This window comes from Fundulus heteroclitus, chromosome 20 (assembly GCF_011125445.2).
Source record: "Fundulus heteroclitus isolate FHET01 chromosome 20, MU-UCD_Fhet_4.1, whole genome shotgun sequence".
In the NCBI taxonomy this organism is placed as follows: Eukaryota; Metazoa; Chordata; class Actinopteri; order Cyprinodontiformes; family Fundulidae; genus Fundulus; species Fundulus heteroclitus.
In genome coordinates, this window is record NC_046380.1 from 30382102 (window position 1) to 30395967 (window position 13866).

Genomic DNA, 13866 nt, shown 5'->3' on the forward strand with positions numbered 1-13866 from the left:
TATGCTTAGGCAAGGGGGTGAGATGGATAGGGAGGTTAATGGTTTCTCACTTCCCCCTACTCACTTTTCTTCTCAATCACCATCAAGCGGCCATACAGTCCTTCCTCCTGTTGCTCGACGGTGATTGGGGCGGAAGGATGTGGCTCTGACTGATGGTGGTGGAACAAGGCCAATCAAAGCTGGCATGGCCCGTGGAAATGCTCCAAATGGCACACAGTTTCGAGTCTCGTGCCTTAACCAGACGCCACGCTGGGTAGAACAATGAGCAGTCGGTCATGCATGGTGAAACAGGGACTTGTCTTGAATTTGGATCACATTTCTTTTCCGTTCCATGCTCACTGCTGCTCGTCACATCCAGTTATGAAGTAGCAAATGGGGAAAAAGTAGACGGGCATATTTTTCTCTCATGTTTAGTTAAAGATTAGGAAAGGAAAGAACTTGATTGTGAAAAACACAGCAGTGAGGCATTTAGTCTTTTCTTTAGAGGCTTCACGCTTCGTTCGGACAATCCTAACAATCTGTTGGGTCTTTGCAGCTCTGCTCCATGTCAGTCTGTTCATTTGTGTATTCTTTGGCTAATATTAGCACATTTTACCCTATGTATATCATTATAATACTCCCCCCATCATTCTTGATTAGAGATGGTCGGTTACTAAAATGAAGGCAATTCAGGAATTCAAACAAATACTTTCAAAAAGCCTAAAATGTTTGATCGTGTCTCTGATTTAAAGTCATTTTAAATGAGTTGTCAGAGAAATTGTCAAATTGACCCATGTTTTTTTCCAGCTTTATAAAACTTACTATAATTGTTACAGATAGCAATGCTGTACTGGTCAATTTCAATGTCTTTTATTTTTTCTTATTATCTGAAGTATTTTGCTGTAGTAAGAATATTTGTTGCCCTTCTGTTTTTAAATTACAGCCATGAGATCATCTTACACATAATTGTTTTGGAAACCTGTGAAAATTAAATGAAAACAGCATATTTTTACTCCAGGACTTTGTCCGGTAAAGATTTCCTACCAGCATAATCTCTCCTGATCGCCTTTGGGTGCTCCAGTGTTTGTGAGCGACAGGTGACGGATCTAGCCACGGCCAGTCACAAACCCTTACCAGATCTCCTTAAAAAACATATTCATCGCTATTCATCCATGTCAGACGGGCCTCTCTTCCAGCTGCCTGTGAGAGTTAATCGGGAAAAGCAGAATTTGTCCACTCCTCTCTCGTTGTTTCTTCTTCTCTTCTTTTTCTTTCGGCCGCTGTATAACGGTGGTGGCTCGCCTGGCAGTGCTAATGGAAATGCCAGCATTGTGGCCCCTCACTCCTCACCAAGTCCATTTACTAAAGTGACAGAGTCATTTACCAAGTAGACGGCCGCTCGCATCCTCACTTAATTAGAAGACCCCTAGGCCTCGATACCTCAGCCGACCACAGTTACCTTTTTCTTCATTTTTTTCCCTCTTGTTACAGTCCTTCTGTTCTAGTTCTTTGTTTTCTGCTGGGTTTTTTCCACCCTCAAACCTGTATCATTCTTTGTTCAAGTTTTCCTCAGACAGATTATAATGAACAGTGGCTGCACACAGGCTGAGAGTTTATTGACCTATAGCTGGAGATTAGTTTATTTTAGAGGAGGTAATAGAAAAGTCCATGTGAGGAAAATGGGATGAAGATGGATGAGTGTCCACATTCTTTTCTGTAGTTCAAAGATTGAAAACGTTAGCTTTTAACAACAAAAGTAAGGACTATAAAGAGCACACGACCTGTTAAGTTTTGCTTCATGCCTTAATATTTACAGCTTCGTTTCTAAAGATGCGTTCAGCACTTTCCAAATGTTTAAAATGAGGAGAAGCTTCTCTTTTGGTCTCAAGCTGCACCCAACCGTGTGTAATTCAGATCTTCCCTTTTTGTTCACAATATGCGTCTATGTAATCCACGTGCACTATGTTGACTTGGTTCACGCTCTTGAGGAATCTTTTAGCCAACACCCCCCCCCCCCCCCCCCCCCCTTTGAACTCAATCTGCGCCGACCCACGCTCACATAAATAGGTTGCTTGATCCGCCTCTTGTTTTTCTTGGAATTGTATTCAAAACAGTATTTCAGATGAGAGGGACAAAAGGAGTGGTTAGGAAATGAGCAAGCGCAAATTCATGAAACATGTCATCTCAAGGCACTTTCCAAAGTCAAATTCAATCAGATTATACAGATTGGTCAAAAAAAAATCCTATTTTAGGGAACCCATTTGATTGCATCAAGTCTTGACAAGCAGCATTCACTCCTCCTGAAGAAGCGTAGAGCTACAGGGAGAGTTGTCTGCATTGTCCATGGCTTTGCAGCAATCCCTCATATTGAGCAAGCATGAAGCGACAGTGGAAAGAAAAACTCCCCTTTAACGGGAAGGAAAACCTCCAGCAGAACCAGGCTCAGTATGAACGGTCATCTGCCTCGACCGACTGGGGGTTACAGAAGACACAGCAGAGACACAACAAGACAGACAAAAAAACACAGAAGCACACATTGATCCAGTAATCTGTTCTACATTAGATGGCAATAGCAGGTGATCTGTCTTCCCTGGATGATGTCACAGTTAACAGAACGCCAGACCAGGTGTACCTGCTATGAAGAAAAATAAGAGAAATAACAACAGACAATGTCAAATGGAGAACAGCAGGAATGAATTGTATCGGGGGGGGAGCAGAACAGAGAACTTGTGCCCAAATCACGATACGAGACACATAAAGATAGCAAGGACAGGAGGAAGGCTGGTAGGTGCAAACACCGGAGGGAGGGAGTTGTCAGATATCACAGCTTTTCACTGTGGAGACTATTTTGTTCCGTTGTGAGACATAAAGGCCTAATTTAATAAAACAGGCCTGCAGAAACTGACTCTCACTGCCACACTTGGATTGTGGCAGCAATCTTTCAGCAGGTTCGACATGACAGCAGATGATTTTTAGTGGCGCACACAAAAATAACGTGATGTTACTTTTTTTATGTTTGTCCCAGCGGCTCATTCTTGTCGTACTCGCCATCTCTCCGTTTTAGCCTGGGCCAGATTCTGCCAGTTGCGTTTGCCTCTCAGCTTATCTTAAATCAGTCAACGCATCAAGCCCAGCCTAGCCTGCCATTGATCTCCTAAGCCCCTTACAATCCACTCAATGCACACATGCTAACCCAGTCTTTGATATGACCCCCCGCTTGGGCGTATACACACACGCCTACTCTCAGCAGGTAGTCTAGTGCCGGTAGAAGTGTCTTGCTAATAACAGGGAGACTGTGTGCTCAGCCATGTTTTTACACCGGACCTCAGGGGTAGCTGCAGGAACGTACCTCTGCTGTTTCTAATGAACCGCTCCTGGGCAACAAGCACTAGGCGTCGTAGCAATAAGAAAAAAAGCCAACCTCAACGACGACCACTGTTCACATCGCAGCTACTTTAGCAGTCCGGTAAACAGTGTGTTTGTTGTGATCTCAGCTCCTCTGTCATCCTGGGGCATCTGGTGGCTATATGGAAAGAAATTGATTTCTTTTTACTATCTGCTTGAATTAACCCAGGAGACGCTGTAAACTGATTGATGGTTATTGAAATAATAAACCTGTGGTTAATGTTGCTTCACAGAGTAAAGGCCTCGGAGGAATGATGACTGGTGACGATAATGCTCGTTTTTATGCTTTGCCCCTTTTTGGCCCCTCAGGCCGATGGTTTAAAGCAGTGATTTTCAGACCTTTCCTAGCTACTACCATCTTACTGACAGACATGCAAAACAGTAGTACAGCAGGGGTCCCAGAAATAAATGTGCTTATCCCTTAGCACCACTTGATTAGTTGAAGGACTCCATATTTAATCGGAATTTGAATTTCCAATTTCGAGGCATGAGAACGAGACACTAAAGTCCTGCAAAGTCTGAATTCAGAGTGGGGAAAGTCAGCTGTTTCTCACTAATCCCAACCTCAGAATCTGACATGCATGCCTCGCAAATTAAACCCTGCTGAGAGTCAAGAAAAAAAAATACGGTTTATTGGCACCTCTGGTGATTTCTATTTCATTAAATCTTTCATTTCCACATTACTACACAACCTCCTAAAGGAATATAAAAACTTTGCTGCAGACCAAGCGTGGGATCAAAACTTGAAACACGCCTCCACCTACTTCACCAGAAACGCGTGATCTACGCCAACCGAGTCTGGGTACTTCTGTGGTTTGTGTTTCAGTGATTATTAGTTGAGAGATGCACAACTCTCCCCATCTGGAAATAAGTGTAAGGTGCACAAAAATCTAGATCAACTCTCTTTTTACTTTGCTGCTGTTTTGTAAATGAGCAGCTCTTAAAGTTGAGCCCCAGGTTTTTCATACCCAAATTTAGATTATTAAAACAGGTTTTTCTTTTAAATTTTCTAAAAATGGAATACCAATTTATTTATACTCTATTAAATGAAGAATGGAAAAATCTGTATCTGAATTAAAATCTTGTGTATTTCCAGACCAGCTTTTTGCAGGCTGGGCTTGAAATGCCTCCTCACCATCACCCTAATCTCTACCTCCCTCCACAGATCCTCTGTCAGGTCTAAACTTAAGTGCAATAACGCTTATACAACTGTGAATTATTAATTTTATTGTTTACTGTGGTGCCATGTTATTATCATGCCTGGACAAGGATTTATGTATTTACTTGTGAAATCCCATGTTGTCTCTTTTTTTCATGTTCTGTTTTTAATACTCTAGACATTTGGCTTGGGGTTAGGGCATCTTTTATTTTCCCAATATCGCTTACAGGACTAATTAGCAGATCCAACTGGTTGCTTAACTTGACAGTAATATGATTTAGATGTGTTGTTTTTTTTTTTCATTCTTAGCTTTGACTTCAGAGGTAAATGGAAACCAGCACTGATTGTTGCCAGTCGGTGTTCCCGCTTCACTGTTGTCCACCGCATAATAGTGATTTTTCTTTGGTGATTGAAAATAATTCATACAGCCTTTCTGACTCTGTGCAACTTAAAGGAGCTGCAGCATTACACCCAAATAATATTAGTTTAAAGAATGAAAGTGAAATGTTTGATGTTTTAAGATGGAAAGCGTTGATTTCTGATAGTCTTTCTGAGCAGATCCTCAGACAGCCTCCTCCTCCTCTACATTACTGTAGACTCCCTCAGTGTTTGAATAGAAGAAGAAAAAAAAGACCCTCCAACAAGGCCGATCCTTTAATGTCTTTAGATTTTACAACCAATGAAAAGCTGTGTTGAAAGCTTTACAGTTCCTCTGGGTTTTTTTGGGGGGTGACCATTGCAAAGCCTTTTAGCTGCTTGTTTAAAGGCAGGTGATGGCGCTCTGTAAAAACAGATCGGAGAGGAAAGGTGGAAAGTTTATTACAGAGAGGAGATGTCATGGCACAGTGATATGGTTAGGACGAGAGGGGACAGAGGAGGGGGGTGGGGGTCTGGGAAGGAGAACGGAGTTACAGCAGCGGCTGCTGTTGTAAATAAAGCCACTGCTAGAGAGAGGAGGTGGTGGGCTTGGTTTATAAGGTCATTTAAAGGAGTAATGTGGCGCACTGTCTGGAATTGGCTTTCATTAAAAGAGCCATCGAGAGGGACAGGAAGTGGGAGAGAGTGGATATGTGTGTGTCTGTGGTTAGGCAGCATTCCCAGCTCAAACGCGTGCACACACACACACACACACACTCACATGCACACATTTTTCGGATCTACTTGCAGTTTGTGCTTCCCCAGCTCCCAGTATTTTATACCCCCACTGGGAAAAGCAACAATGATGAGTCCGCCCGCCACATTAACAACTTTGTGGCACCACCACTAAATAGCGCACCGAGTCTTCACCATCATGAGCTCAGGAACAATTGTGAATGACAGGCCATCACTATTACAACACAGGGCAGTGATAAGATTATGGCAGCCTACCAAAGAGCCATCACGTTGCTGTGATTTATGTAAACCATTCCCCTTAATAACAGACAGAATGACTTATGGGGAGGGTGGTGGGAATGGGTTGGTACCATGGTGATATTAAGAACATACATTCTCTCCCTGTCGCTGTCTCTGTTTTTTTTTTTTTTTTTTTTTTTTTGTTAAATTATAAAGTAAATGAAAGGTATCCCGCGGGATGTCCTCTCGCTCTCAGCCTTATATCCATCATCCGTTCGCTTGTGCATGCTCCTTTTCCACCTCTGTCCTCCGTGTGTAATCAAAGAAACCCGTGTACTTAATTCTGTCTTCCTTTTATCGCCCCTTTAAGATGAGAACCGCACTCTGGTTCAGCTTGACAGTAACGCATGGCGGGCGTCTGCCACCGTATTCCATCCACTCAGTAAAATGTCCTTGCCAATTCACCCTGTGTGTGTCTTCAATTACACTTTTCCTCCACTCATCCATCCCGCCTGCACTTCCAGGAGATGACCTCCTCCTTCGCTCTTCCCTTCCAGCTCCCTTCAATGCTCATTTGCATCATTTCATCTATCTTTCTCCCTGGGCTCAAAGCCAGCCACAAAGCTACTGTAGCGGGTTTTACTATATTGACTTGAGACTGGGGGAGTAACTTGCTTGTTCCTGGCCATAGAATGAATGAATGAGATGCCCAGAGAAGGTTGATGATGGTGGAAAAAAGGAGCCTGGGGGGAAAAGAAGAAGGCCTGATATAACAGAGGTCTGGAAGGAGTGGCTAGTCTTCTTTTTCTGTGCTTAGCAGAGGTGGATAATAAAATTGTCCTTCTGGTACAATTGTTGTAAATAATTTATGGGACAAATTTTCATGCAACTATTTTACACGCCACAATATTTTCTATATTTGTTTAGGTAAATTTTTTAAAAGGTTATTTCTGTAATATTTATGTTATATTATTAATATTTCATTCTGTATGAGAGGTACGCATATACTATTTATATGCAGAAACTACTTTTATTTGTTTTGGTCAGTTCTTATCCCTGTTTCTCACCAGAGATCCATCAATTCTGCGTCTAGAGAGAAATAATCGGTCGATTTTTAAAGTTGCTTTTTATTACTTCAAGTTAAGAAGTTTTATACATTAAGATGACGATGCTTTTCAACAGCATTAAAAAACATTGCTTCCTTGTGTGAGAAGAACCATGGGCAAATTAAAAGGAATAAGCCAAGGTATTAGGAACCGAACTGTGGACCTGCACACATCTGGTTAACCCTTAGCTGTGATATCCAGATGTCTGAAATAATTTTATGCAGCCGCAAGCTACATGTGAATCTCCTGCCATTAGGACGGAGACTGGTTTTGTGTCCTAGAGAGTAGCATGTTTTGGTGTGCAAAACATGGTGTATCAACCTTCAGAGCAGAGGCAAAACACCCTGTGAAGATGCTGGTAGCGTGTCCTTATCCACAGTGAAACAAGACTTCTACTGACATGGGCTGAAAGGCCACTCAGATTAAATATTTAATTCATAAAGGAAACATTTAGTGCTCTAAAGAAACCAAGGTGAAAGTGTTTAACATTATGACATTCTTTACATTTAGAGAAAAAAAGGCCTGACAACACCATCCCGTCTGGGACGTCGGTGGTGGAAGCATCATGATGTCTGGGTGTCTATCTGTAGGGGGGTAACCGGTGCACTCACACAGTGATGAACAAAAAAAAAGTTTTATGTAACTTTTTTCACAGCGTTTAAATCTTTGCTTTCAACTGTATACTCGCTTTCACAAGACGAGACGCGCATCAAGTGGCTACTTTGGCCTCCCGGGCGAAGAAAAGTTCAAACGCAGCGCTGACACTTGCAGCACATGTGTGGGTTCCAGCGCACATGCCCACTTTGTTGCACACCGACTCTGCGAACATATGCTAGCAATCTGTCCGTCACACGTTGAAACACACTCAATCTCCTGCGAATATCTTGAAATACACTCGCACACTGTAAGGCCCAGTGGGGCGATGTTGTGAACCATCTGTCATCAGCTTTAACTGAAGTGGAGGGGCTCAACTCGCACACTTGATCTTGTTTCGGAGGTAACATCTGTAGCCTATCATCAGGCTGGTGCATCCAGGGTGGCAGTGTGTCGGGGTGATGCACACATTCTCACACACACACACACACACACACACACACACACACACACACACACACACACACACACACACACTGTCATGTCACATTGATGCAACAAGGCTCTGCTAAACAGGCTTCGCAGACCCGAGGACCGGCTCTCTCATAAGTGTCTTTCTCCTCTGCCTCCTGTTGCTGTTCTGAGGTCAGCCGTCAATCAGGCGCTGTCGCCACAGCCACCTGTCAGGTGTCCCAGCATGCTTTGCAAGTCCTCAACAGTGCATGCTTGACTGGAGGCTGTCACACACAGCTGAGCCTGGAGTCGCCGGCCAGAACGCACGCATCCACAAAAACACACACCAGCGCTGACCTTCTCTCTTGAACGTAAACCTAAAAACGAACCCATTCTGACTGTGGGCAGATCACATATATAGAACTGACTGAATGCAGTTTGACTTTGCTTTGTGTTTCTACTTATATTATGGCGACGCAGATCCTTAACTCACGATCTCTGTCTGATTTGTGTTTCTCTGCAGGTGGTGAGGGTTCCAGTGGAGAGCTGCGAGCAGTACACCACTTGTGGGGAGTGTTTGGGCTCCAGAGATCCTCACTGTGGTTGGTGTGTTCTGCACAATGTGTAAGTTCTCCACTCGTGCACCAGGACTCCTGGTAATCTTGATATTAATGGTGGTCCGACATATTCGGTTTTAATTTCTGGGTTGTCTACAAGGCCTGCTCATTCTAGGCATTGTTGTTCTATCCTATCTTCAATATTTTTTTGCCCTTTTGATACCACAATAACTAGTTACTACTGTAGTAGGGATAAAAAGTGTTTTTTATGTTATCGTAGAATTTACTATTAGCATTTCTTTAGTGTTACTACTTTTACTGTTAGACGAGGGATTACATGCCTTCTGTGTTTGAGGACATTTTTATTCAAAGATATTCAAACCCAGTTTTCTGTTTTAAACAGTGCTAGCCACATGCCTTTATCCAAGATGAGCCACATCAATAGCTGTTTAATAGTGTAGACTCACCCCACCCCGAGCTGGACAGGAGGTCTACAACAGGTGGTCTACAGCTGCTTGTCACATTGTTTCTGTGAAAAAAAATGTCAGAGCGCAAGATCCATGTGCTGCGACCTGTCAATATGATAAACGACTTGCAGACTTTACCCTGACTTAAAAAACAAGGTTAATGTGAGCTCCTTTGAGAACCCTTTGCTGATCTGCAGATGATAAAGGGTCTGTTACAAAAAAACAGAAAAGCCTGAGTTTGGGTGGGTGAGGTTTTTTCAAAAGACAGCACGGCCATTTTTGAGTCGCTAATATTCAAAACAGTTTTTTTCCCCCCCTAAAGTTCTGTTAAACTGAACAAAACTGACAGCTTGTATTTTTAACACCCTGTTGAAGCTTTGCTGAGGTGTCTCTAAGAGCCTAAAACCTTGTAAATCTGTCAGTTGAGGAAATCTGTTGTTGGAACACAAATGAAATCACAGCTTGGCCTTCTCTCTGACACCATTGTTTTTCTTTGCTGGGTTTATTTTTGTTGGTGTGAACCCAGTTTAGCGCACCTGCAGTGCTTCACCTTTTGTGTTACTGTTGGTTTTTCAGTTAGGTCCCGTTTGCTTTGATGCTTCTGTGTAACACTGGAGATGTAGCATCGAGACTTACCGCAGGTTTACTAAATATACCGTAACACATGCTGTCATTCAGATTGGATTGGATAGGGCTTTGCAAAATAATTCACACACACCAATTTACACTTTGTCCCATTATAACAAAAAACTTCTATGTTTTTACTGTGATAATATGTAGCAGACCAACAAAAAATATTAGGACATACTTACTACTTACGTACATACTTAAATAGTTTCCCTTTCATCCTCAAAAATAGCACATCAGCCACAGTGGACAGAAAGCCATTTTCAAGTTTAATTTAGACCATAGACTTTGACTAGGCCATTATAATCCATTGTATTTTAGTTCTAGCTGCGTGTTTAGAGGACTCAGTAGTTGCCCGATACTTAAGTGTTGGTGAAGATTCTCAGTCATCCAGGTCATGATCAATCCAAGAAATGCTTAAAAAAATTCAACAACTGGACTTCTGTTCCAAAGCTGAAGACGTTTCGCTTCCCATCCAGGAAGCTTTCTCAATTTAAAATGTCTGGAGTAGTGTGGAGTGGCCAGCTTTATAGACCTGCTGACGAGGCCTAGAGTTTAGATTCACATGTAAATTCACCTGGAACTGATCACCCCAACAATGGAGAGTCGTTAGGCTCATGGTTTGTCTGGCTCACAGGAGGAATGTTGTTATCACATGCATGGAGGTGTGAATTGGGCTGAAGCTTAGCAGGAATCAAACCTATAGCTGTGTTGTAAATTTTCAGGGTTCAACTCTTGACCTTTTAACCTTTTTTGGACCAATGCTGTGTTTTGCAGCCTCCAACTTCCAGAATTTCTCTGTCTTTAGCTTTGTCCATCAACCCTGAACGGCTTCCCTGTCGACATTGGGGGGGTTGAAGCATCCACATAGCATGACGTTGCCAACACTATGTTTTACCATGAACCAGTGCGTCAAAGGTTATGTTGTTAGTTTTCCTCCACACATAACTTCTGGTATGCAGGCCCAAAAGTTTAATTTAAGTCTCATTTGATCAAAGGAACCTTTCACCTATTAGCTGTGTCCCCTTATATGGCCTGTTGGCTAATTGTGTCTGGGGCTTTTATATAGCTCTCTTTGAACATTTGCTTTCTTCTTGCCAACCTTTCATACAGGCGTGTTTCTAATAGGTGTCCTATGAGCAGATTATCACACCTGAGCTGGAAATCTCTGCTGCCCCTCCAGAGTAACCATGGGCTCCCTTAGCTTCCCTGATTAATGAGCTCTAGATTTAATTTAATGGTACCAGATTAAATGGGAACGAAATCAAATGGTCGTCACACATTTTGATATTTTTAACTTATGCAATAAAAAAAACATGTTTCAAAACATTTCTATAAAATATACTAAAGTCTGTTGTTGAAATGTGAAAAAATAAAAGGTTAAATAGGTATGGATACTTTGGTGAAAAAAAGTATCCTGTACCCAGGGAAGGGAGTCGTGCTACATGGTGATGTTAAATGTTATTTAGGGAGTCTCAAACACTTGCCATAAAAATAATCTGTCAAACATCACCATTCTGTCTTTCCTCAAAGCGCAGACACCACCCAAGTCCCTCCATTTCTCCCTTTGGTCATCAGACTTCAGCTAGTTGTAGTCTTCCGTCTGGGCTCACCTTAACCTCTTGTCCTCCAAGTCGGCGCCTTCATTTCCCACCCTACGGTTGCCAAATGTGTCCAAGCTTCTTATTATGGCAACATATTAATGGGCAAACAATTTATTAGCTTTTGTTTTAGCCCTCGGGTGCTTTCAGACGCTCGTTAAGAGCCATGGCGTTCTCAATCAGCAGCGGAATTGAAGGAGAATTAAGACGTTGGCTCACAGATGCAGGTGTTTTCAGACAAAAGAGCAGACTTCATTTACACCGTTTCATAGCCACCGTCACATGAGCAGTTAAAGGAAAAGAGTTTCATAATGAGAAAAGCTGTCCATACCGCTGTACTGCTCTGCTGCTGCCTCACTGTGCTTGTGTGTGTGTGTCAGTAATTCCCCGGGGAGCGGTTGGCGACAGCGTTTTCCCCTCCGAGCGGGAGTGAAAGCTAACTAAATGAGGGAACGTCAGGAGCTGCTGTACGGAGCAGGCAGTTAGCATTTTTTTCTGCCTCTGTCATGTTGTTAAGGCCTCGCAGAGTGCCACATCAGCACTTTGTTCCCACCGCTGGGACCAGTTGTTGTTAGCGCATAGGTGAAGTAAATGCATTATGAATAGCTAATAGCAAGACGGCCACAAAAACCTGGAGTATATGCTGATTTTTAGCACGATCAGTCGGTTTGTAATAGGGCTGACGGGCGGAGGTGGAGCGCTGTTGATGTGGGACAGGCTGCAATTGCATTTTATCGGTCCAAAGTAAAGTTGGAGATCGCCTGTATGTCTCCAGAGAAGTTTGATTAAGATAGACCTGGAAAGTAAAAAGATTTTCGGGGGGGTTGTTGATTTTGCACCTTTTGTAGTTTTTAAACAAACTACACAAGAAATAAGCTAATGATCACACTGCAAAAATGGAACTAGAAATAAGTTCTTAAAATCAGTGTATCTGTCCTTGATTTGAGCAGGTAAATAAGATGATCTGCCAATGGAATAAGATTTTTGCACTTAAAATAGGAACAATTCATCTCCATCATCTTATTTCAAGTGCAGGATGTCTAATTATCTTATTTTAAGGGTAAAAATGCTCATTCCATTGGCAGATAATCTTATTTACTTGCCCAAATCAAGGATAAATACACTAACTTTAGGAACATTTTACTTATTTTTAGATCCGTTTTTGCAGTGCATATTCATCTGATTTTTTATTTAACAATTTGTCGTATCCCCTTTCTCCTCCTCCACTCTTTCATCTGTTCTTCCCTCCTCATTCTTCTTTATCATCCTTCATATCTTTACCATTCTCTTACTCCTTTCCCTCGCTTCCTCTTTCCTCTCCTCACTGCTGCTTCCCAGATGTTCTCGTAAGGACCGTTGTGAACGAGCAACAGAGCCTCAGAGGTTCGCCTCTGACCAGAGACAGTGTGTGGAGCTTACGGTTCAACCAAGAAATATATCTGTCACCATGTCTGAAGTTCAGGTTTGTATGCATTCCCTTTGGCTCATATCCCAGCTATGCTTGTGTTATAACCATTAAGCTAACAAACGGACACAAGGACCATTGCACTTTTACATACGTGGGCTTTCAGTAGAGCACTTTTGTTAACTCCAGTTTCAGTTCAACAAAGCATTGTCATTAAGGTGTCTTTAGATTCAACATTTCTCTTATGATTTGTAGATAATCATTCTTTTTTCTTTTAAATCAAGTTAGAGGCTAGGATCAGCACTGCTAATGTAGAGCAATTCCCTTAACTTAGCAGATTACCATGAATGGTCACAACACTGACACAGGACGAAAAAGAACCAGCAACCAGAGACGAGGACTAGGGTCAAAGATTTAGACTTGATTTGAACTTTACAGCAAAAACAAAGACAAAGAAATTCAGCCTTTATGTGAGACACAGACCGCAGCTCTGACACACATCTGCATATTATGGTGTTGAAGGTTGCGTTTGATTTTATTGTATTTTTTTTAATCAGGGATGGTATGTTAGCCACAGCTAGCATAAACAGATTGTTTGTTAGCTCTGGCTCCATAATGATTTTTAGATTAAATGATTTTAAGCAAAGGAAATCACTTTTCCTACAAAAACGTTTGACTGCATGGCATCTCACTCTTTATTTGGTAATTTATAACCTAGATTAGAACATTTACAGTTTAGACTTGAACCAAAGGTTCTACATGCATATTTAGTTCCCATATTCTTTAAACGATGTTCCACTTTCAAACGCAATCTAGTTCTTTATTAAGTGAATGATAATTCGGACATGAAGATTAACAGCTGTGAACATAATTTCAAAGGCCCTAACAATTTATACAATCAAAAGCACTTAATGCTGTTCTTAAAATATTCTTATCTATTAAAATATTTAATTTATGTAAAAAAGTAAATACAATATTTCCTGGTCCAAAACATCTTACAGGGGCCAGTTTTAGGTTGTGCTAGATGACATCCTGACTCTTGCCTGTCTCTATTAATTAAAACATTAGAAACACCTTCTGTCCTTAAGAGCTCCCATTCTGTCAAAGTCCCCTTAATGTAACCATGTAGGTTTGAGTGATTACTCTCCATCACCTTCAGTCTGCACATTAACGCGCACACA

General features: G+C 41.9%; 1 protein-coding gene across 5 annotated transcripts in view; it reads left to right on the plus strand.

Moving 5' to 3' along the window:
• plxna1b (plexin A1b) overlaps positions 1–13866 on the plus strand; it is a 254801-nt gene that overhangs the window by 117209 nt on the left and 123726 nt on the right. For all 5 annotated transcript variants that reach the window (XM_012870500.3, XM_012870503.3, XM_012870502.3 and 2 more), the window contains exons 5-6: positions 8552–8652; positions 12619–12742. In XM_012870500.3, coding sequence (XP_012725954.1) covers positions 8552–8652; positions 12619–12742 — 225 coding nt within the window. The remainder of the gene's footprint in view (positions 1–8551; positions 8653–12618; positions 12743–13866) is intronic.